This window comes from Mustelus asterias, chromosome 11 (genome assembly GCF_964213995.1).
Source record: "Mustelus asterias chromosome 11, sMusAst1.hap1.1, whole genome shotgun sequence".
Taxonomy (NCBI): domain Eukaryota; kingdom Metazoa; phylum Chordata; class Chondrichthyes; order Carcharhiniformes; family Triakidae; genus Mustelus; species Mustelus asterias.
The window spans coordinates 54594238-54619484 of record NC_135811.1 but is presented as its reverse complement, the minus strand read 5'-3'; the positions used below and the strand labels follow the sequence as shown (position 1 = coordinate 54619484).

Genomic DNA, 25247 nt, shown 5'->3' with positions numbered 1-25247 from the left:
TCCAGGATCCTGAAGCACCAGTACCGAGGTCCATGAGGTCCCAGGAATAGTGATTCAAAGACATGATGCACACTTTGATTGCTTCCAACAAGTTGCCATCACATATATAAAATAAGCAATAGACTTGTCCATGTAAATCTATCCCTCCCATGCCGTATGTCCCAGACAACTTATAGTGATAGTGACAAGACCACTTGCTTTTAGCTTTTCTACATGAGCTGTCCATTTTGCATTAGTCATTTTATGATAACCAAGGCACTGGTGTGAAAAATCTGAGCAGTTTCTCAATCTGCAGCTTTCTGTGAAAAATGACATTGAACCTGGGGATGGGATGACTGCTCTTACATTTTACACTCAGATGTCAGCTGGTGGCCTGCTTTTCTAACAGGGTTAACACGATGGTGTGCTGGGTGTGGTTGGACTGCTTTCTATTGTTCTTTAAGAATTTTAAGCTGGGCAGTGTATTAGTCCTTGACTGGTTTATTATAGAACTTTGGGAGTCAGAAAGCACTCAGTAGATGTGTGAAACTCTGTCTGTAATCAGGTGCTGGGTGCAGCAAACTAAAGCTTATGTAGATTTGGTGTGTTTCAATGATCAATCAGCTCTAGTAATCCAAATCTTGGGTGTTAGTTGTGGCTCACTGTGTCGCACTCCTGGCTTTAAATCGGAAGCTCTCACTCCCCGAGGCTGGAGCACAAAGCTGACAATCCAATGTATCATAGAGTCATAGAATCCTACAGTGCAGAAGGGAGGCTATTCGGTCCATCGAGTCTGCACCGACCACAATCCCACCCAGGCCCTATCCCCATCACCCCAGGCATTTAGTCCAGCTAGTTTACCCTATCACTAAGGCTCAATTTAGCATGGCCAATCCACCTAACCCATACATCTTTGGACTGTGGGAGGAAACCGGAATACCCGGAGGAAACCCGCATAGACACGGGGAGAATGTGCAAACTCCACACAGGCAGTGACCGAGACCGGGAATCGAGCCCAGGCCCCTGGCGCTGTGAGGCTGCAGTGCTAACCACTATGCCACCGTGCCACCCAAAAAAAAATTAAACAAAAAGTGAGTGTAGGACTGAGGCAGTGCTGTTTTGTCTCCTGGATGTATGTGAAAGATTACCTGGTCCTTTTGGAGAATTGGGGAAGTTATTAAGGTGGCCAATGCAATATTTGTCCCTTGTGTCACTTAAAAGCAAGAAGTATGAATTGGTCATTCCCAGTATTGCTGGTTGAGGGACCTTGCTGTAGGCAAATTGGCTGTTGCGTTTCCTGCAACACTTCAAACGTGTTAATAAAGTGCTTTGGGATATCCTAAGGTTACAAAATCCACAATTTAATTAATTTTCTGACATGCCTTTGTATATATGGAAGCTGTCAAAAAAGTGACTTATTTTCTGAAAGTTATGTTCCCAAATGATCAGCAAGATTTTAATTGGAGTGAGGTGCAGTCGGTACAATTCCCGATAATTTTGGGATTATTCTGGGGTTTACTTTGAGGAACTAAATTCCCATTTTGCGCTCATTGTAAATATGAAGCAGGCTTATCGCAGCAATTATTATTCAGAAACGGTGTCCAAACTGTCGTACAGTGCTACTTTTAGTTATGTTAATCAGCTGTTTGTCTCCTTTAAATGTGAACTGGGTTTCAGCTGAATTTGGATTTTGATTGTTGTAAAAAAAACAAAGCAAATTTTAGAAGTGTTCAAATTTCTGCCAAGTCCACGGAACAGAGTGATAAGCTCCAGGCCATGTGAGGCGATAAACTGTGTTTTCTGCTTTAGTGAATTTTACTACTGAACAAGATAAGGCATGTGTGTGCACAAGGGATTGGAACTCACTCAGCCACACATAACTGGCTTTTGCATTCGGTGTTGGTGTTGAGGTCAAGTACAGCACAGTCAGTCTCAGCCTGCCTGTGTGTCGGTTTTGGGTGTCATGCTGATGGCTGCTGGTGCGTTGGGCATTTTACAACTGGCACCACCCACAGAATTAACTTCCTGGATTTGTTGAGGCTGCCAGCCAGATGAACTACTACTTTTTTAAAAAAAACAAGGCTTCTCTGCCGCTCCCCTCATTTTGGCTTTCTGTTGGACGTATGAGATTCAAGAGTTTGGATCTGGTGACACCAGCGTAGTAGAGAAAGGAGGGGAAAAGGTTGACTTGACATCAGTTGTAAGAGCAATGCAAAATATATAACTCAGTAAGTGGTACAGAGCACTCGAAAACCACATAATTAGGCAGAGTCAGCATGGTTTTATGAAAGGGAACTTGTGTTTGATAAATCAGTTAGAGCTTTTTTTGAGGATTGAAACTGCTGGGGCGAATAAAGAGGAATCAGTAAATGGATTTTCAGAAGGCATTTGATAAAATGCTGCAAAAAAGGTTGTTCCGTTGGAGAATGGCTTCTGGGGTTGGGGGTAATATATTAGCTGGAATTTTGGATCCGTTAAAGGCAACAAACAGAACAGGAATAAATGAATAATTTTCAGGTTGACAATGGATTTTGCGGGTTGCTGTAAGGATCAGTGCTGGGCCTTCAGTTACTTATAATGATGACTGAGATGAGGGGATAGAGCATAATAATGGGGGGGGGAGAGGAATTCAGAAGGATGAGAAAGGCTGAATATTTTTTAAAATGATGACAGACTGTTCATAGAATAGAATCCCTACAATGCAAGAGGAGACCATTTGGCTCATCGAGTCTGCCCTGACCGCAATCCCACCCAGGGCCTATCCACTTCGTCCCACCTATTTACCCTGTTAGTCCCCCTGACACAAAGGGTCAATTTAGCATGGCCAATCAACCTAACCTGCACAACTTTGGAGCATGGGAGGAAACCGGAGTACCCGGAGGAAACCCACGCAGACATGGGGAGAATGTGAAAACTCCACACAGACAGTGACCCAAGCTGGTAATCGAACCTGGGTCCCTGGCACTGTGAGGCAGCATTGCTACCCATTCGGCCATTGTGCCGCCCAGCCCGTGACCTTGATGCGAACAGCACCAACTTTCTAAGGAGTTTGACTTTGAAGTGAAGGTGAACATGTAACGACAATAGCACTGTTCAATGTTGGTGTTGCATAGAATTGTAGCATGATTACACAACAGAAGGAAACCATTGGTCTGTTGTGCCCATGCTGATTTCTTGTAAGAGCAAGGACCCGCCCCACTTTCCACCTTTCCCCCTTCACCCCCTGCACATTTTCTCCCTATACATAATCCAATTCCCTTTTGAAAGCCACAGTTAAATCTGCCTCCATCACACTCTCAAGCAGTGCATTCAGAGCCTAACCATACAGTTTATGAGTCATTATCTTGTATTTGTATTACTACTTCTGGACTCTCCACATCTACCCTACCCAAATAATTTATAATTTTAAAGCCATTATAATTTTAAAGCCTATCACCTTTCCTAAAGATAAATGGCCCCAACTAGTTCAGTCTTTCCCAGTCATTCTAATCTCTCAGTTCTGGTCCCATTTTGTATTTAGGTTATTCTTGTCCTAATAACAAATGGTTCTGTCCCATTCCTGAGCCACTGACCAAGCTGAGCTGATGCAACTGAAAGCGCCACTTTGCTGTGTTACCTAACAACACACATTCTCTGGTCTAGTGACCAAGTTTGGAGCCCTAACTGCTCCTTTGCATTTCTCAAATGTAAAAGAATAAATTTTAGTGTATTCATGAAACATAATGTGATGTTACAAATGAGTATTTAATCAAGAAAAAAAAGCTTAAGGCATTTGGCTTGCTAATTTTTTAATCTCAAAAATGTCCTGGCATTGATAAAGGTATTGTACTTAAAATCTGATGCTGCTTTTTCCTACCCTTTCCGGATGAGGGGTGCTGGGATGTTTCATGTCTTCTAGTGAGTGGTCACAATGGCCTGATGTTCAGAAGATGATTAACATTTGAAGGAGTTTGACTCTGAAGTAAAGGTGAACATGTGAAGACAATAGCGCTGGAAATGTGAAACCATGATTTCATAGGTTATTCTTTGGTCTTCTTTCCAGGTATGTTGCAGCATCCAGATGGCACAGTCTTGAAGCAGTTGCAACCTCCTCCACGTGGTCCCAGGGAGTTGAATTTCTACAACATGGTAATTACTGTTTTGGTGGGACATGATTTAAGGATGAATTGACCTGCAGTGTTACTGTACTGAAGCTAACATAGGAGTTGCAGCACAGTGATCTGCACTACCGAGTTGCACTCTGGCAGATGTGATGTAGCTCGTGGTTTGTGACACAGTTGCCATATCCCAGCTGCGCTGGGATGCCTGGCGGCGAGTGAGCCCACTGATACTGCTACCATGAGGCCCCTTCATGCAAGCTTAGAATTGCCCCGCCAAAAATTTGTGAGCAAATCATCGGCCAACTTGGTTGTGAAATAGGAATTTTTTTTTGTGGGGTGTGGTGAGAGAATAGAAAAATCAAAGTCATCCAGTTTGAATGTTAGGAAGGGCTGACAAATGTTGGGTAGGAAAGTATGAAGAGAGAGGCGAAACTCGTAAACAATTGTGATCAAATTAAATTTGTATCAAATTAAAAAGTATTCTGAAGGGATTTAGAGTTGTAATCAGCTGAAATTAATTAGCTGGGAATTGAAAGCAATTTTTATGGGTTATTAACTCAGCAATGTATTTGTTATGTTCCTAGTGCCCCATCATCGTGTGCACTTCTTGGCAATGTTCTAGTTGTTTACGACCCACATTTGTTGGATCTTTTTGGCTTGGTGACCCTGAACAGAAATGTCAGTTTCTCTGGTACTGATGGTTAATTCCTATCTTAAGTATTTTCACTGTTGGCCCTCGAGCACAGAAAAATAAGTAGTTACAAATAATTTCTGTTTGTGCATTCTCTGATTCTGAGCTCTGTAATTGTTATTTTGTGAGAAATGTATGTTTAAAAACCTCTTTCAATGTGAGACCTTCGCAACTTTGAGCTTTTTAAATATTGGAGTTATGGAATAGTACTGTAGATGTTTGGCCCATTCAGCCGATGCCAACTCTTTTGAAGAGAAATCCAGTTTGTTTGTTCCAGCCCACTGCTTTTGTCCTCGTATCCCTGCAATTATTTTCTTCAAACAATTATGGAGTGCCCATTGAAAGGCCACTATTGAACTTGTATCCACAACCTGGCCAACAACAGCAGCTCGTATCTGTATAGCATCTTGAACATGGTAAAATGTCCCAAAGTGCTTCACAGGAGTGTTATAAAGCAAAATATGATGCTGTGCTGAATGGGAAGATATTTGGTCAGATTTGCAAACGTTTGGTCAAAGAGGTAAGTTTTAAATGATATGAAGCAAAATACCGTGAATGCTGAAAATCTCAAATAAAAACAGAATGTGGTGGAAAAGTTCAGCAGGGCTAGCAGCATCTATGGAGAGACAAACAATTATCGTTTTGAGTTCAATATTACTCTTCTGCAGGACTTGAATGTTCTGAAGAAGAGTCCTATTGGCGCTCGACGTGTTAACTCTGCTTCTCTCTCCAAAGATACTGCCAGACCAGCTGAGTTCTTTCAGGTTTTAAGTGGTGTCTTAGAGGAGGGAAAGTGAGGTAGCGAGGTGAAGAGATGTCAGGAGGGGCATTTCTGGGCAGTGCGCTGAGGCAGCTGAAGGCATTGATGAAAAAGTAATTAGCATTAGTGATCCTGAACAAGCCAGAATTAGATGAGTGCAGAGATCTTCGAATCATATAATCCCTACAGTGCAGAAGGAGGCCATTCCAGCCCATCGAGTCCGCAATGACCACAATCCCACCCAGGCCCCACTCCCGCAAACCCCCATATTCACCCTGCCAATCCTCCCTGACGCTAGGGTTAATTTAGCATGGCCAATCAACCTAACCTGCGCATCTTTGGACTGTGGGAGGAAACCGGAGCACCCGGAGGAAACCCACACAGACATAGGGAGAATGTGCAAACTCCACACAGACGGTGACCCAAGCCGGGATACGAACCCAGGTTCCTGGCGCTGTGAGGCAGAAGTGCTAACCACTGTGCCACCCTGCTGCCCCTTGGAGTACTCTGGGACTGGAGATCATAAAGATAGAGAGTGGAGAAAACACAGGGATTCTAAAACAAAGTTGTGACTTTGAAATCGAGTTGCTTTTTTATCGGAGCCAGTGTAGTTCAGTGAGCACAGGGGATGAGCGAATGAGACTTGTTGTGCATTTGGAGACGGGGAACAGAGTTTCTGATGACTTCCTGTTTAAAGTGGATAGAATGTGGGAGATTAACCAGGAGTGAGTTTGAATAGCTGAGTCCAGGGTTATAGGCATTACGAGAGTTTCAGCAGCAGATGAGTTGAGACGTGGGTTAAGTTGGATCGTGTCCAGCAAGTTCAAAAAGGCACAGCTTTCCAAATTGCTGGTTTGTTGAGTAACAAACCTCTCCCTGGTTTTCTCTCTGACTTTATTCCAAATCTCCTTAAATCTGTGCCCCTTCATTATCAGCACTGAAATATCTTCTCCATTTACTCCAGATAGGCCCTTCATGAACAAATATTTTGCCTCCGTGAGGGTACATGAGCATTCCAGTAATCGCTGTAAATCAGAAGGTGGAGGGGGGAGAGGAACCTGATGAAATTACAATCACTGGGAAAGCAGTACTGAGCAAACTGATGGAGCTGTGTGTGGGCTGATAACCATCCGGGTCCAGATTTCCTCCTTGGGTTTTAAACGGGGTGGTCGATGGATTGCTGCTAATTTTCCAAATTTCCCTAGATTCCGGAAAGGCTCCATCAGCCTGAAAAGCAGCAATGTAACTCCTCTATTCAAGAAGGGAGGGAGGCAGAAAACGATAGGCAAGTTAGCTTGGTGTCTGTCTTAAGGAGTTGATCATTAAACAGGTTATAGCAGGGCACTCAGTAAAGATCAAGGTAATCGGGAAGAGTCAGCATGGTTTTGTGAAAGGAAAATCATGTTTAACCAATTTGTTAGTGTTTTTGAAGGAGTAACGTGCTGCGGATAAAGATGAGCCTGAGATGTCCCGTACTTGAATTTATAGAAGGCATTAGATAAGATGCTACAATCAAAGCTCATGTTTAGGGGATAGCATATTATTCTGGATAAAATATTGTTTTCTGCAAGCCAACTGGAGTATGCATCAATGGGTCTTTTTCTGATTGGCAGGAATTTACAAGTGGAGACCCGCAAGGGTCTGTACTGGGGCCTCAAACTTTTACAATTTAAATCAATGGCTTGGATGAGGGGAGCAAAGGCATGGTACCTAAATTTACAGATGATACAAAGATAGTTAGGAAAGTATGTTGTGAAGAAGACATAAGGAGTTTGTAGACTGATGCATGTAGATGGAGTGAGTGGGCAAATTCTGGCAGATGGATTACAATATGAGATAATGCCATCTCCAACTTGCACAAACACCATAGTTGATTAACTTGGCTGCCCCTCCCCCTTTACTTAACTTCCTGTTCTTTGTGAATATCACATCCTCCTCAATATTCAGGACTCAATCCTGCAATCAGATCACTTTTATTTACTTCAGACAATATTTTGATTTGATTTATTATTGTCACATGTATTGGGATACAGTGAAAAGTATTGTTTCTTACGCACCATACAGAAAAAGCATACCGCACATAGAGAAGGAAAGGAGAGGATGCAGAATGTAGTGAAAAGTTTTAGAATAGAGTTTTAAAAGCATAGAATGAGGGTAAAAGATAGAATTAGAGGGTACGCTGGGCACAGCTCTGCCGCCATCTTTGCTAAGTTTGTCACTGTGTGCTATCAGATTATATTTATTTACTTCAGTGTGTGCTATCAATTCATTGACTTTGTTATGAATACTATGCACATTTAGATACAGAGCTTTTGGTTTTGTCTTTTTGTTAATTTTGTAACATATATCCTTCCTGCCATTCTTTCACCCTAATTTCCCATTTACTGTTTTTCTCTGTTACCTTGTCTCTTTGATGTACCATATCATTCCCCATTTGATCCCTTTCCCAACTGCTTAGTTTAAAATCCTCTTCCCTCCTTGAGTTATGCAGTTCTGAGGAACACTTGTCCCAGCACGGTACAGATGTAAACTGTCCCATCGGTATAGCTCCCATTTTCCCCAGGACTGATGCCAGTGCCGCACAAACCGGAATCCACTCTCCCACACCAATCTTTGAGCCACGTACTCACCCCTCTGAATTTATGCACCCGATGCCAATTTGCACATGGCTCGAGTAATAATCCAGAGATTCTACATTTAATTTGGTGTCTAGTTCCTCATACTCTCTAATCAGAACACCTTTCCTACTTCTACAAATATCATTGGTATCTCGGTGAATCACAACTTCTGGATCCTCCCCCTCCCACTGCAAGTTCCTCTCCAGCCCTGAGTAGATGTCCCAGGCAAGCTACGCAGCTGTGTGGGGTCTCACTCTTTGCACAGTGACCTTGCTAGGGTATATACTGACAAGAAGTCCATATAGAAATTCTGATGGTGCAAAAGTTGCTGAAAATGTTAATTCCAAACCTTTAAACATTTATTTAAACATTTATTTTCACAAGTTGGAGTGAATTAGTTTGCCCCTTGGTGATTTACTTTGCTTCTGTGAAACTGAGTGTGGTATTCTGCTTTTAAAATATTCTTCCATGTCAAGTTCAGGAGAAGAATGTTTTGCAGTCTGTATGTATCACTTTCTGTAACCTTAAAATTATTTCTATTTTTTAAAACACTCTTCCACTAAATGTACATTCTATTGGATGATTTCATTAAACTACAGTACCAGCTGGTGTCCCTTGTGTTGTGCTCCTTCCGAACAAATTATTTATTTTTATTAGCGTCATAAGCTAGCTTACATTAACACTGCAATGAAGTTGCTGTGAAAATCCCGAACAAAGGGAGGCACTATTAGATATCTTGTGACATCTGCAGGAGGAGTTCTGGTTTGAAAAACATGTGTAAAATTCTTGCCAGCTTCTGCCACAGCTTGGGGATTTGCGATAAGGTCTGAAATGCAAGGTTTTTGTAGTAATCATAGCTTCTAATCTTCTTGCCAGAATGTTTGGCTTTTCACAGAGATATGAAGTATTAATTTAATAATACAGGAAGCTCTTGGGGGAAGGTGGTTGTGAAGGAATGGTGTGAATGATGAATCACTATGTACGAATGAATTGTTTCGGATGTGGAGACTCTACTGGCCAGGTTCAAAGTCTTCCAACAGGACCCTGTAGACTCAAAATATTAAATGATATTTAGGTTTAGTAAATTGCCTTATGCAGTCCTTACTCTGTAGAATCCTATGATGCACATTGCTAATGCCAAATCATCTTTATCAGCAGCAGTTAATTCTCCCCAGCTTCTCTGCGTGTCATCTCACAGACTTGGGAGAAGGAAGCTGAATATTTTTGTTGAGTAAATGTGCAGTGTTTCTTCGAGACAAGTTATTTTCACGATGTGACTGAATTAACTCTGGCAAAGACTTAAACTTTCTTGTTGGTGCAAAACAGCAGCACTGAGTAAAGTAAAGTTTATTTATTAGTCACAAGTAAGGCTGACATTAACACTGTAATGAAGTTACTGTGAAATTCCCCGAGTCGCCACATTCCGGCGCCAGTTCGGGTCAATGCACTCAACCAACATGTCTTTCAGACTGTGGGAGGAAATGGGAGCACCTAGAGGAAACCCATGCAGACACGGGGAGAACGTGCAGACTCCACACAGACAGTGACCCAAGCTGGAAATCGAACCTGGGTCCCTGGCGCTGTGAGGCAGCAGCGCTAACCACTGTGCCCCCCCAGTCACACATTTAAGCAACTTCCAATGCAAGAAATAAATAGTTATTGATTTTTCATCCTCCTTTGTCCCGCACACTGAATATAAAGACAGCAGGAAATTATTCTCTCTATCTTGTCCTCTCTCTTCAAATGTAATTTGCAGTATGTTTTGATCTGCTTTTCACACCATTCATGGTGGGGTTCAATTCCATGGGTACCTCATTCACCCTTCATTATCAGCATTACCAGGGTATTTAACTATGAACTCTTTCTGAACCTAACTCTGTGCTCACTGCACATCTACACTGGCACTTTTCACTCGAGAGCATTGTATTATATTTTTTGCTCATGATTCCATTTAACAGTCATTAGATTCCATTAAATGGAGCATTTTTCTAATTCAGCCACTAAATGTGCACAGTCTCCGTTTCCCATTAGAAATCAGAATGCATTGACCATCTTATTCAAAAGGGCAGTGATCTGTTGTATTTTTCCAAGTAAGATAGCGTGATTTGACTCTTCAGTATTCTCCAACTAATCTCTTGGTTACCTCAGGCTAGTAATTGTCTAGTCAGATGTCACATGAAACTTAATGAGAAGAAGTGTAACACTTTACAAGTTGGAAAACATGGAAAAGAGAAAAGTGCATGAATTGCTGAGGACCTTATAAAGGGTTAGTGGAACGGAAGGTTGAGAGGCTCAGATACACATTTTTTATTTTCTTCTTTATAAAGTCATTTTTATAGGTTTTATAAGTAAGGGTATTGAGCACAAAGGTCCAATTAAACATAAAGAAATATTGATTAAGCCTCTGATCACATTTTGAGCACTCTCCTTTAGGAAGAAAGTCCATGGAGGTGGATCAAAAGATTCACGTAGATGGTATGAAGAATGTGAGAGTTTGAGAGAGTGGTCTTTCTTTGTAAGGCTATGTTGTGAATGATGGTGTTTGAAACAGTGGTGTACTGGACAATGTAAACAGGGCAAATCTATTTGGGTGCTCAGTGTGTTGGCGACTCAGGAGTGTTACAACAGGAGGGGTTTAATTTAAACAGCCCTGATTTCTCTTCTCACTACCTACACGTAAACAGGTGTTTTGATTTTGATTTTGCTCCTTCCTTCCACTTCATAAGCATTGGTGTATTTCCCAACCCCTAGGTTTTGGGGTGATCCAATTTCTATTAATAACCCCACAGCAAATTTGCAGTAGGGTGAACTCCTAGTAGTAGTTCATTCACACACATTCAAAGGTAAGAGGAGGGGCACAGTCTAGCCCTTTTTTCATTAAGGCAATAAAAGAGGGGAGGGCTAGGAAAAGAAAGATTTGCAAGGCAAAGGCCACAGAATAAAGACTTATTAATTCATCCAAGTCCAGAGTCCAAAATCCATGTCCAATGGTGTGTTCTTTTACTAAGGTTTACTAAGGCTGATGTCAGATAAGTCACTTCAGTAGAGATAACTTCTACGATGGGAGAGGCACTTGAGACAAATTTGTTTTGTCGACGATGGTGTATAAACGTCCAGAAGTCCCAATAGAAACAAACAGTGTAGATGAGGGCCTGGCCTTCACATGGACTGAGCCCTTGGTCTGACCTCCAGCTTGTTAGATGACAGAGGCAGTACAGCAAGAGTAACTTGTTCTCCCAGCTTGAGGAGGCGGGCGGGGTGGGGGGGGGGGGGGGGGGGGGCGGGGTGCATGAGACTCACAGCTCTCCACTTTTTGTCTGGATTCTGGAGATTGTTAATATTTTAACCGTTAAGAATTTGAAAGGAGGTTGTGTAGGGTCTTATGCCTCAGTCAACTAGTAGTCTCTGCTGGCTAGCCTTGGCTGAGGAAATGTAGATGGCCTTTGTATAATTCCCCTTTGAACTTAATTTCTGCGGCTCACTGGGTCATTAACATGTCTTCAGAGGTAACGAGTTGTCATCTTCTCTGGTAATCCCAGAAAGCTCCTTTTGTTTGAAAGTCACAACCAGCCAGGACTTGAGTCATTTTAAAACCTTTCTCCAGTTTTTAATATTTTATAAATTAGCCATGAGGATATATATATATATATATATATATATATATATATATATAGATTATAAAAATGCAGTGTGAGGTCTTAGCTCCATTACAAGAGGATTAATTTGCAAACAAGTTAGAAGGAATTATGTTAGAATTGAAATGCAGAAATTGTGGTAGATGCAGCATCCATAATAGCTGTTAAAATGGAAGTCGATGAAATAGCTGAGAAAGGTTGAATTGTGGAAGGATTATAAGGGCGGTAGAAGGGGACTAAATGAATAGCTCTTCTTTATACAAAGGGTGGTGGGTGCCTGGAACTCGCTGCCGGGGGAGGTAGTGGAAGCAGATACGATAGTGAGTTTTAAGGGGCGTTTGGACAAATACATGAATAGGATGGGAATGGAGGGATATGGTCCCCGGAAGGGTAGGGGGTTTTAGTTCAGTCGGGCAGCATGGTCGGTGCAGGCTTGGAGGGCCGAAGGGCCTGTTCCTGTGCTGTAATTTTCTTTGTTCTCTTGGAGGTGAGCACACATGCGACAGGCTGAAAACCTGGGCAGTAGGATTCTGTGATAGTAGCTTGTGCTGGAAAGCTTTGCTTCATGCCATGTTGTAGCTACTTGTGAGTGAAAAATATGGACAAGGAAGAGTAATGAATTCAATACATTAATTTGGAATGCCCTGCCACCTATCTTTGCTGGCCGCTTCCTGCTTTGAATATTTTCTGCCTGTCAGTAGTGTGCATCCACGTATTATCAATGAATTCTGTTAGTTCATCAGCAACAGTTTATTCCACTCCCTTTTGCTGATGAATATGTGAAACCGTATGTAATCATTCCCCTGGGTGTATACCTTTCCTTCGGTTGAGCAGCATTTTCAATTCCCTGTCCTGTGCCACACTACACAAGTTCCAGACCTCTTGATGGCAGATTGATGACCTGTGCTTGGGTCTTTTGTCAATACCTGTATTGTTCAGCTAAGCATGTCATGTAACACATGATGGCTTTAGCAAATGCTTCACTGAGTTTTAGTTCAGCATCTGACTGCTTTACTGAACAGCAGGCATGTTTGCTTGCAATAAGGATCCAGTTTGCACTGGTTGCTTCCTCAACCGACTAGATGCTGTGTCCATTAGAACTCCAGCAATGACTGCCAGCAATGACTCTAAAAGCCCGTTCTGAACTTGTTGCTTACAGATGTGCAGCTGAACCATCGGCAAGTTTTTTCTATGGATTTTTATTCTACCCACTCTTCTCTAACACTTCTTCCGTCAAGTGAGGTGGCTGACTCCCTCTTGACCGAGATTAGTTTTTCATCATCTTAAGTTCTATCTGAATGCTTAGTTTCTCATTAATATTTAATTGTTTCAAACAAAGTCCACAGTAATTGCTCGCAATTCACATTGTGCAATAAAATATTAAACCAATTTGGTTAACTTAAGTGATCATTAGAATGATGTAACTGAACCAGAAATTATATGGGCAGCTACTGACTGGAATATTTGCATGAAAATGTAATGAGTTACTTTCGTATAGTTACTTTGCTCATGTTTAGGTATCTTGATTGCAGAAGCTGGAGTGTTGTGGCTTTCTGAAAAGGCAAACGCTTCTCTCTCTTTATCCCTGTGCTTAACTCCCTCTGTTTACTGAGTGCTCTAAAATGTGAATCACTTTATATGTGGTGGGGGAACTATAGGGACAAGAGTGAGCAATTCAAACCCTGGAGTCTACCCCATCATTGTTAGATCATGACTGAACTATTACCTGTGCAGTATATCCCTTGATACTCTTGGCTAACAATTATCTTGGTCTTAAGTATTTCAATAATCACAATCTTTTGGTAGAGTTTTTTGGATTTTTCTAAAAAAAAAGCTTCCTGATTTTGCTCTGAAAAGGACGGCCTTGTGGCTTTGTTCCAGATTCCCATCCAGAGGCAGTTATCACTCTGTATCTGCTCATTCTCATTCCAGATGGTTTTAAATACCTTGGAGACTTGCTTGTGTAACAACTAAAAGAACAGCTTCCAACCAGAGCACAATGTAATGCAGAGTAAATCTAGCCTGACTGCATGTAGACCATCTCCAACAAGTCAGGCCCCTGTCACCTTCCCATAACCTTCAATAGCATTACAGTAATCCCCCATTTTGGAGGTCACCAATGACCATCCACATCAAAGTACAGCTACAAGAGCAGGGCACAGGCTGGAGCCTTCTGGAATGTGACACAATGTACCCATATGGGCAGCACGGTGGCACAGTGGTCAGCACTGCTGCCTCAGTGCCAGGGACCCGGGTTCGATTCCCGGCTTGGGTCTCTGTCTGTCCGGAGTCTGCACATTCTCCCCGTGTCTGTATGGGTTTCCTCTGGGTGCTCTAGTTTCCTCCCACCGTCCAAAAGATGTGCTGATTAGATGCATTGGCCATGCTAAATTCCTCCTCGGTGTACCTGAACAGGCGCAGGAGTGTGGCGAATAGGGGATTTTCACAGTACCTTCATTGCACTGTTAATGTAAGCCTACTTGTGGCACTAATAAATAAACTTAAGCATATCCTGGGTTGGATACAGTTGGAACTGCATGCAATGGATCTCAGCTCGAGGAGTTGCTTGATCAGCCAACTTGCCATTGCACTCAATATTCATCTCCCCTCTTACTCCCAACAGTGATTGCCATATATACTATTGAGGATGCATTGCAGCAACTCGCTAAGCTTCTGTTAACTCTACCTCCCAGATCTTTCATCTCCAATGTTAAGAACAAGAGTACAAGAGCATGGAATCCATGTGTCTAAGTTCCTCCAAGTCACACAGCATCCTGACAAAATATATTGCCATTTCTTTTTAGGGATATATCAAAATCTGTGGGCTAGATTCTGTAATTACAAACAAACGAGTCCGATTCCTTATTTTCTTATAACTATGGATATATAAGTATTACTTTCCATCTTTCCAATTTAATCCTGATGTGTGCAAAGTTGTTAAAATATGCTAATTTTATTCAAAAACATTTATTGTTTTCTATGTCTGTGTAGATTCAAGCCAACAAAATAGTCAGTATTGCACCCAGACGCAGCACGTGTTTTTCAGTCTTGTATTTATGTCTGCATTGCTCCAAAGTGAAGTTTTGCAGTGATAACATTTGGATAGTGTGTTTATTACTCGGAGATGGCCGATGAGTATTCCTCTGGGAAGTCAGGAAGAATACAGTGCGCGTACACAAGGATATTAAATTGTCCATGAGCAAAATACATTTATCACCCAGTGAATCTCTCTGGTACTTGTTCCAATATGGTGGAATTCATAGTCATGATGAACATTCACAACTAAAATATCATTTGGTTGTTGTTTAACCTCCGAAGTGTACTTCTGTGTGTCATTATGGTTCTCCTTGCCGTAAAAGCAAGACAAATTCGATTTGGCCAATTAAAGCTCCATTAACGTACTCTCAGTCATAAGCAAAGTGATGTAAGATGTTGGCAGCAGTGTTAAGAGGAGGCTAGCAGAGATGAACTGACTCCTGTCTCTGTCCCATTCCTGAGTTGGTTATAACAGCGTTTGAATTTAAAGGTGGGGGAGGGTGATATTGCCAATTTAATATATATTTAACTGTGTATAGCTTGGTGCAAGAACTAAGTCAACCAGATTTCATAAGTTAACAAGTAAAGGGTTGGTTTTATTGCTATAATGCACTTCGATAAAGACGCAGAAATTATTAATAAAAGATTTGAAATGTTACCATAAGTCCACCAATACAACACCCACAAAATCCTCCCAGGCATGCAAAAAAAGCAAAGTTCTGAGTTTCAGGTCTTCAAAAACTTGGCCAAGAAACAAGTAAAGTTTTAAAAACGTTTTCTAGAGGCCTGTTTATCACTGTATGGTCCCTTACCACAGTGGATCAGTTGGTCTTCAGTCATGGTTAGTTAATTCAGAGTTCTCCTTTAACAACTCTTGGTTTGCAGCAATTAAATCTTCGAGTGGGTTTTTTTTTTCACCTCACAAGCACCTCAGCTTTGATGAGAGAGGTTTCAGAAGAAAGAGAGATATGGGGTAGGCTGTTGTCATAGAAATCATAGAATCCCGACAGTGCAGAAGGAGGCCATTCAGCCCATCGAGTCTGCACTGACCACAATCCCACCCAGGCCCCCTCCCCATCACCCCATGTATTTACCCTAGCTAGTCCCGCGGACACTAAGGGGCAATTTAGCATGGCCAATAAACCTAACCCACACATTTTTGGATTGTCCCTGCAGCATCTGACTATCCAAAAATCCAGTATCTTTTTTACATTAGTGAGTTGGATCATGTGACCTTTGAATGCTCCATAGACACAGTCTTCATAAAATCATCTTGTCCTTCATAAATACAACATTGTAGCCTCCTGTAAGACAGTCCTTTGCTTAGGAAAAGTTTTATTTTCAAAAAAAGTTCTATGTCCAGCTGATGACATTGTAAATTAATATTGTATAGAAACATAGAAGATAGGAGCAGGAGGAGGCCATTTGGCCTTTCGAGCCTGCTCTGCCATTCATTAGAATCATGGCTGATCATCCATCTCAATAGCCTAATCCTGCTTTTTCCCCATAACCTTTGATACCATTTGCCCCAAGTGCTATATCCAGCCACCTCTTGAATACATTCAATGTTTTGGCATCAACTACTTCCTGTGGCAATGAATTCCACAGGCTCACCACTCTTTGGGTGAACAAATGTCTCCTCACCTCCGTCCTAAATGGTCTTTCTTGAATTCTCAGACTGTGACCCCTAGTTCTGGACTCCCCCACCATTGGGAACATCCTCCCTGCATCTACCCTGTCTAGTCCTGTTAGAATTTTATAAGTCTCAATGAGATCCTCCCTCATTCTGAACTCCAGTGAAAACAATCCTAACCTAGTTAATCTCTCCTCATACATCAGTCCCGCCATCCCTGGAATCAGCCTGGTAAACCTTAGCTGCACTCTCTCGAGAGCAAGAACATCCTTCCTCAGAAAAGGAGACCAAAACTGCACACAATACTCCAGGTGTGGCCTCACCAAGGCCATGTATAATTGCAACAACACATCCCTGCTCCTGTACCCAAAATCTCTCGCAATGAAGGCCAACATGCCATTTGCCTTCTTTAGCGCCTGCTGCACCTGCGTGCTTACCTTCAGTGACTGGTGCACAAGGACACCCAGGTCCCGCTGCACACTCCCCTCTCCCAATTTACAGCCATGTATATAATACATCTTCATAACAAAAATGACATCAAGCAGCATTTAGTCAGCAACAGTGTGCTCATCAGTGCTCAGTTTAGGTTCTGCCAGGGCCACTCGGCTCAAGACCTCCTTGCAGCCTTGGTCCAAACATGGACCAAAAAAGTTGAGTTCTGGAGGCGAGGAGAGAGTGACTGCTCTTGAAATCATGCAGCATTTGGCTGACTATGGCACCAAGGAAAGCCCAGTAAAACTTGCAACCCTGCTTTCAAGTGGAAAAATGTTGGTTTGTGCTGGTTAAACTGTCCATAGTGCTCTTTCTCCTTCTCTTCTTAACCCCCTTCACAATTTTCTAAGGCCTGATTACTACACTGAAAAGATTTTGATGTTCAGTTAAATCTTTGTTTCCCAACCATTCCAGTTACAATTACACACCAAGTATTTTACTCAGTTTGAAGTCATGTTGCTTGTCAGAATATAGTGCAATTTTGTAGTGGGTCAGAGCAGTGACCTGTATCGTTCTAATAAACCTTTAACAGACACTTCAGTGTAGTGAATAATTCAGAAATTAAACCTCTTGCTAGATTTCAATTCCACAGCAGTTACTCAATAAGTCAGAAAACCATTAGATACCCAGTTAGTTCATTCTACTCTGCCAGAAGATCATGGCACACATTAATGCAGTGCTGTTTTCATAGTTTAAATATGAAGCCATCATACTAATTATCCTATAGTTCATCAGGGAATTTTGGACACATTAAAAAAAAAGTTTTCTTCCATTTGAACGTTTTCTTGTTCCATTCCCATGAGTGAATGTTGGGCTTGGTCACGCCTTATAAAAGCAGTTTGTTTTAGAAAAGAGAAGCAGTGTTTACTTGTTATTTGAATGATTGTGCCTCATCCACAGGCTATTGCAATAATGTCTGTCGTAATAGGTTCTGCAAAATAGTCTGTGATGCTGCACAATGATCTGTTCATGATAATGCAGCCCATGCTTTTCCACCTTCCTATTGATTTGAAACTATCTTGCTAGTCTTATCTAGTCAAGTCTATGTGTCACTCCATCCCACATCAATGTGGTTGACAGTTAACTGCCCTACGTTGTACATTGTTAGCTGTGGCTCACTGCGTAGTACCCTTGTGTTTTAGTCAGAAGTCTGTAGGTTCGAGATTAGCTCTAGCGACTTGAGCATAAAGTCAAGACTGACCCTCCAGTGCAGGACTGAGTGAGTACACTGTCGAAGGTGATGTCTTTGAGATGACTGTTAAATTTGGTCTCCATCTGCTGTCAGGTGATGTGAAAGGGAATGTTTTAAATAGCAGTGGAGATCTCCCAGTGTTCTGGCCAACATACATCTGGCCATAATTTATCTGTCAACTAATATTGGTCAGGATGGAACATTGCTGTTTATGGGACCTTGCTGTGTGAAAATTGGCTGCTTTGTTTCCTATATTGCAGCAGTGACTGACTATACTGCTGCAATATAGGAAACACATGTCCCAAAGTGAAGCACTTTTGAACATCCTGAAATGATGAAAGGTGCTCCAAATCTTTCTTTTCTGAGATTGCCCAGCAAGCCATTCAGTTCTGTCAAACTGCTACAAAGAATAAGAGAGATTAAACTAGGCTTATAAACCTAGGCATTGAACAGGGCAACAATGAAGGCACACCAAGCTTAGTTGCCACAATAAAGTCCTCCTCACAACATCTAGGTGCTAAAGTTGGAAGAGCTGTTCTGGACACCAGTCAAGTAGCAGCCTGAGATGGTCGTACTCAAATTCCTCCAGCATCAATGTGTCGTGATTGTAATGTCCACAAATATTGTATCCCACCATAACCAGTGACTTCGTGGCCCTGCATAGTCCTCGATCTGCTATTACCATTAAGCTAGGAAATAACTCTGGTTCAGTGAAGATGTCGGTGGAAGCACCAGGTATATCTAAAAATGAGGTGCCAACCAGGTGAAGCTGTGGCATGTCAGATGCATTCTGAACATTAGGGGCAGCATGTCATAATCAGCTGAGTGACCCCTCAACTGATGGAGCAGACCAAAGCTCTGCAGCCCTGCCGCATCCGGGCGTGAATCCAGTCATGGTGGACAATTAGGCAATGAATGGAAGGTGCAGGCTGCATCCTCGAGGGGGGAACCTAGCCGGTTTTAAAAAAAAAGGAAAATGGGATTCTGAGCTTTATATGGAATGCTGAATCTAGGCATTGGTGTTAAATTTGTACAGGAAATTGGCTGAGTAATGTTTGGAGTATTGCTTGCAGTCCTGGGAACCCAAGGTAGTCATGATGTGGCGATGCCGGCGTTGGACTGGGGTGAACACAGTAAGGGTTTTAACAGCACCAGGTTAAAGTCCAACAGGTTTATTTGGTAGCAAATACCACATTTCCACTTCATCTGACGAAGGAACAGCGCTCCGAAAGCTAATGGTATTTGCTACCAAATAAACCTGTTGGACTTTAACCTGGTGCTGTTAAAACTCTTACTGTGTTAACCCAAGGTAGGACATGAGGCCTGTGTAAAATAGCTGAAGGAAGATTCATTAGAGTTTTGCCAGGAATGAGAGATTATAGTTCTTGATAAAGGCTTATAAATGCATTTTTCACTTGATTCAAAGATGGCTAAACAGAGCATAATAAAAATTAGAACATCTCATGCCTGGCTTGGAGCATGAAATACTTTACCACAATTGTGGTTAAAGTAGAGACTGTAGCTTCAAATAAGAGAACTTGAAGCATTTGTAAGGGAGTACATAAAAAGCTGAGAAAGAATAGGAAAATAGGATTGGAGTGGATGATAGCAGTTCAAGAGCAAGGCACTACAATGGGGAACAGAACCTCCCACTGGGTTATACATTCTTTGACTGATCAGGATGTTCTGTACTGCAGCTAAATTGAGTTCTTTAGTAAATGTGTGACAATTGCTGTGTTGATAACCTTGCATATATTGTCAACCAAAGACTTTCCAGGAAGCATTTGGGAGGCAGCTGTGTGGTGGGTAGAATTGCTGTTAGTTTGCTGCTGATGCAGCTTCCTCGCAAGTTTTGTCAATGTTTGAGGTGCTCAGCCATCCATTTGATTGCCCAGTGCTCACACACCAGGTTGCATTGTGTGCTTGTACCAGAGGAAGTTTATAATTTAGCCTGTCTGAAAGTACTCTGCAGCCACTTGGCTAAGTGAGCAGCTATACACAAGCTCTAGCTCTGCCTGTGTGGAACAATAGTGGAACACTTTCCTCGCCCCGATAAAATTGCAAAGTGTTGTTTTGGATGAAAAATTGCGGGTGAGCTGCGGTACATGGCAGAGTTCTTCACATGGGTAGGTGCATACGCTCAGCATTGTTGGCTGGAATGTCCACTGGCCATGTCCCTGTGTCCACTTGGCTCCCTCCATTTTCTGGTTTGGTGGGAGAGCGTTTCATTCAGATGTAACAGCAAAACACTTACAGATTGTTCCAATTCAGTTTTAAGCTTCCCTGAAAGAATTATCAAGGTAACTGCTTGACACTATTGAAGTTACACTATCATCTGCTTTAAACTGGGATATGATGTGTTAGAGTTGCATATCTGTCGGAAATATTAGAATTGGAATAGTCTACCTTGAAGGATATGTCTTGACTTGTACCACTAATTTAACAGAATAAACTTGTACCAAAGTTGTCTAAACTCAGAATTAAAGTTTAATAAGAGCACAGCAGTTGACATTAACTTCGCTTTGTGATGACTGACCCCTTGCCAGAGCCTTATTGACTTAGCATTCAGTCCATCTTCTTCCAGGCCTCTATCTACGTATAGCCAACTTTGATAAGTATGTTGCATTTCTGGTGACTGGCGTGAGATGGGAATTTACCATGTGGTAATCACAGAGATGAAACTTTAGCTACATGTGCATGTTGTCTTGCAGCCGATATGTAATAGAATAAGATTATTATATTTGTGTATCCTAAATATTGTCGGGTTAATTTCTAAACACCATTGATACCAAAAAAATGAGGATGCTACTTGAATATTTTCAAGTTCCTTAGTATCATTAGAGGAGGCGTTGGTGTAGTGGTATTGTCAATGGACTAGTAATCCACAGACCCAGGGTAATGCTTTGAGGACCTGAGTTCAAGTCCCACCAAGGCAGATGGTGAAATTTGTGGGAAGCACAGTGGTTAGCACTGCCGACTCATAGCTCCACGGACCAGGGTTCAATTCCGGTCTTGGGTAACTGTCTGTGTGGAGTTTGCACATTCTCCCCGTGTCTGTGTGGGATTCCTCTGGGTTCTCCAGTTTTCACCCACAGGTGGATTGGCCATGCTAAATTGTCCTTTAGTTTCTCAAGATGTGTAGGTTAGATGGATTAGCCATGGTAAATGTGTGGGGTTACAAGGATAGGGCAGGGAGAGGCCTGGGTAACATACTCTGAGAGAGTTGCTGAAGACTTGATGGGCTGAATAGCCTTTTGTGCACTGTAGGAATTCTGTGATCAAGTTGGAGAAGATAAACTGACTCGTACAAATCAGATTTTTTTTCTCTCTCCATGTTGAACATTTAGGGACAGACTTGCATATGTCATGTGAATTAGTAGCAGGATTAGGAGCACCATTTGGCCCCCCCCACTACTAATTGATAAGATCATGGCTGATCTTTCCTGTCTACCCCCTTTGATTCTGTTGTCAAGCCCAGAATCTGCACAACCTTAAAATTACTCAATGATCCAGTATCCACTGCTCTCTCGGGATTAGAATTCCGCAGACAAATGATCTTCTGAGAAAAAATATTCTCCTCATCTCTGTTTAAATGGAGGCCCATTATTTTTAAACTGTGTCCCCAAGTTCTCGACTCACCCACAAGGGGAGCCCCCATGCAGAGTCCCCTCAGGATCTTGTATGTTTCATTATGATCACTCCTCATTCCTCTAAACTCCATTGGATGCAGACCCAACCTGTCAACCTTTCTTCATGCAATAATCCCTTCATCCCAGGAAAAAGGCAAGCAAACCATCTCTGCATTGGTTTAATCCACAAGAATATGAAAATTATTTTTTAAACCTCTGCAGCCACTCTCAAAGATTAAGTCTTTTTTTATTTAATGGGATACAAGCATCGCTGGCTGGACCAACATTTTTATTGCCCTTGAGAAGGTGGTTTTGAGCAGCCTTCTTGAACCGTCCATGTGATGTGGGTACATCCACAGTGCAGTTAGAGGGGGGGGGGGGGAGTTCCAGCATTTTGACCCAGTGACAATGAAGGAGCAGTGGTATAGTTCCAAGTCAGGATGGTGTGGCTTGGAAGAGAAACTTGTAGATAACTTGTCCATCTAGGTGGTAGAGATCGCGGATTTGGAAAGTGCTGTCAATGGAGCCTTGGTGAGTTGCTGTAGTCCATCTTGTAGATGGTAGACACTGCTGCCACGGTGCGCTGGTGGTGGAGGGAGTTGTTGAAAGTGTTGGTTGGGATACCAGTCAAGCAGATTGCTTTGTCCTGGATGGTGTCATGTTTCTCGATTGTTGTTGGAGTGAAGAGTATTCCATCACACTCCTGACTTGTGGTTTGTAGATGGTGGACAGGCTTTAGCGAGTCAGGAGGTGAGTTAGTCGCCTCAGAATTACTAGTCTTTTGACTTGCTCTTGTAGCCACAGTATTTATATGGCTAGTCCAGTTTAGCTTCTGCTCAATGATAACCTGCAGGAAGGAAGTTGATAGTGAGGGATTCAGTGATGGTAATGGCATTGAATGTCATGGGGAGATGGTTAGATTCTCTCTCGTTCGAGATGGTCATTGTCCAGCACTTGTGTGAATGTTATTTGTTACACAGTTGTGACTGCTACATCGTAAAGAGGAAGGCAGAATTATAAATGCAGTGAGGAAAGGTGGGTTAAATTGCCGGGGGTAATGCCTTGATGTGACAAGGCACTTCAATTCACTTTAAGTTAGGACAGGAAGAGAGCAGCTAATGCACTTGAAGAAATCTCAAAAGTATATGAAGCATACATATCTTTAAAAAGTATTTTAAATGAGAACAATGTTAAAAAGAAACACAACAAGGAGATTGCAGGTGAATGAGAAAACGCCATAGGTGGCGTTCAGAGTCTGATGTGGTAAAACAGCAATCTTTCTGCACATGGTAATTTTTCACCTGTAAGAAATTTGAGGTGAAATTGATCTGGAATGGTGGCACACCAGTTGGTAGTGAAATGACAACTTGTTTCACATGCCACACTTTCTCTCAGTGTGATACTGTTTGCCAATTCACCACTTCGTGTTTTGCACTGCTCCCAAGATGGATTTTCAGCATTCGTATGCTATTATACCAACACAGTACAAGAATTGATGCAGGACTTTAGCAACTGTGTCCATACTTTATGGAGTATAAAAGCTACCAATTCAAAGCATGTACAGTAATCCTGTCAATTCAGTTTTGCTGTTGTGTTGACTTCAGCTGCTGTGATTCTCAAACCTGTTTTGTTGGGGATTTAAATATTAATGCACTTATAAACTCCAACTGTATCTTATCCCAATAGCTTTGGGCCACCATTCTTTCATCCGTTTAAGGAAAGCCTGTTTTAGTAACATAAATGAGGGGGTTGTGTTTCTACAATCCAAACTAAACGGATACTGATGTGGGAGTACTTTGAGTTAAATGATGATCCAGTCAGTTCCGCCCTTGTGCGTATTGTTTGACCTTAGCAGTGTCTTTTATGGTTAAAACATATAGATGTCACCGTTAGTACATTACACACAATCCTGGACCCTAATTTTAATGTTTAAATACTGTGTAATTTTAAAAATGCGTTTGATATAAAGACAGACCATTGTCACGTGATTAACAAGGAGGCATAACTAAACGCCAATTTGAAGAAGTTTAAACTTGACTCTTTGTACAGCCTGTTTAGCACTTGAGATCCCCGATCTCCTTTAGGCATTTTGAAATAACTGATTGTGTGTGTGCATGCATGCGCGTGTGTGCTTGTGTGTGTGTTTGTTTCTGAGATACTGATTGCATTCAGATGTTTATCACCTAAATAGGAAAAAATGATGTTTTCATTTTCATTCCTCGGGATTTGGTGATCCTGTCATTTTGAAAACATGCAAAAGGGCACATTGCAGTGCAGTTTAAATCTTAAAAAATCCACCCCGAGTCAAATACTTGCTGCATAAATCGTGTCATTTACGGCACCAAAGGAGGTCATTCAACCCAATGAGTCAGTGCTAATTTTTTGTAGAATAAACCAGTCAGTCCCAATCTCTCACACTATCCCTGTAACCCTTTCACCACCTTGGCGTTCTGTCAAAGACTTTCAGATCCTAAAATGTGGTGAGCAGAACTGAATGCAGTACTGTTGGTGTGGCCTAACCATATAAAGGTATAGCATAACTTCCCTGATTTTGTAGTCGATACTTCCTTGAAGCCTCGGATCCCAAAAGCTTTGCTAACCAAGCTCCCAATATGCTCTGCCATCTTCAAAGATCTTTGTGCACCGCCTCCCAGATCCCTCAATCTCTACCCCAGTGGTTTTCAACCAGTATACTGCGCGACTATGCAAGTATGCCGTAGCTGTGGGAAGACTCTGAACCCCAACTTCAGGAGGTTCTGGCAGCTCCAGCTTTGCCACTCTGCGACATCCCTGGGCTATCATCTGAGCCTGGGGAACAATGGCTCATAAGCGCCTTCCCAAAGAGGCTAACACCCTTCTGGCAGCCAATGCGGACACCTGGGCATCTCCCGGGCCTTCACAATTAATCTTTTTATTGAAGGCCACTAGCATAATCTTATGTGCAGTATGGTGGCTGTCCTTGATAGCGTGAATCACATTATTGATCTCATTTAGTAGTGTAGCCAGGCTGGTATGTTTAGCCAGCACAAGTTTTTTTACGCTCTCTGCTACACCTTTCCATCCCTGCATATCTTGGCTAGCCACTGTCCTCAGGAAGACCTTCTGAGTGCTTCAGGTTTGAGAATTGCATTGAGGAGACAACTGCGAGTCTAGGCTTAGTGTTTCCTTTGCCTTCTGCCAGATCACTCTCCCTCGCTGTAACGTCCACACTAAAACTGTTTGAAACTAATGCTGGATGCCATTTGACTATTGAACCATGTCTGCACTTGTACACCAAATCCCTCCAACTCACCCACCGCCTGCAAGTGTTAATTGTCTGTTTCCTCCACTAGTAAGGCTCTAATTAAACTCCTCCACCAGTAAGGCCCTTAGAGTTTTACAGCACAGTAAGAGGCCCTTCAGCCCATCGTGTCTGTGCTGGGCATCAAGCACCTATCTATTCTAATCCCATTTTCCAACACTTTGTCCCTAAATGCTATGGC

General features: G+C 42.2%; 1 protein-coding gene across 1 annotated transcript in view; it reads left to right on the top strand.

Moving 5' to 3' along the window:
• Positions 1-25247, top strand: part of ipmkb (inositol polyphosphate multikinase b) — a 97881-nt gene that overhangs the window by 6571 nt on the left and 66063 nt on the right. The window contains exon 2 of the mRNA XM_078223610.1: positions 4022-4107. Coding sequence (XP_078079736.1) covers positions 4022-4107 — 86 coding nt within the window. The remainder of the gene's footprint in view (positions 1-4021; positions 4108-25247) is intronic.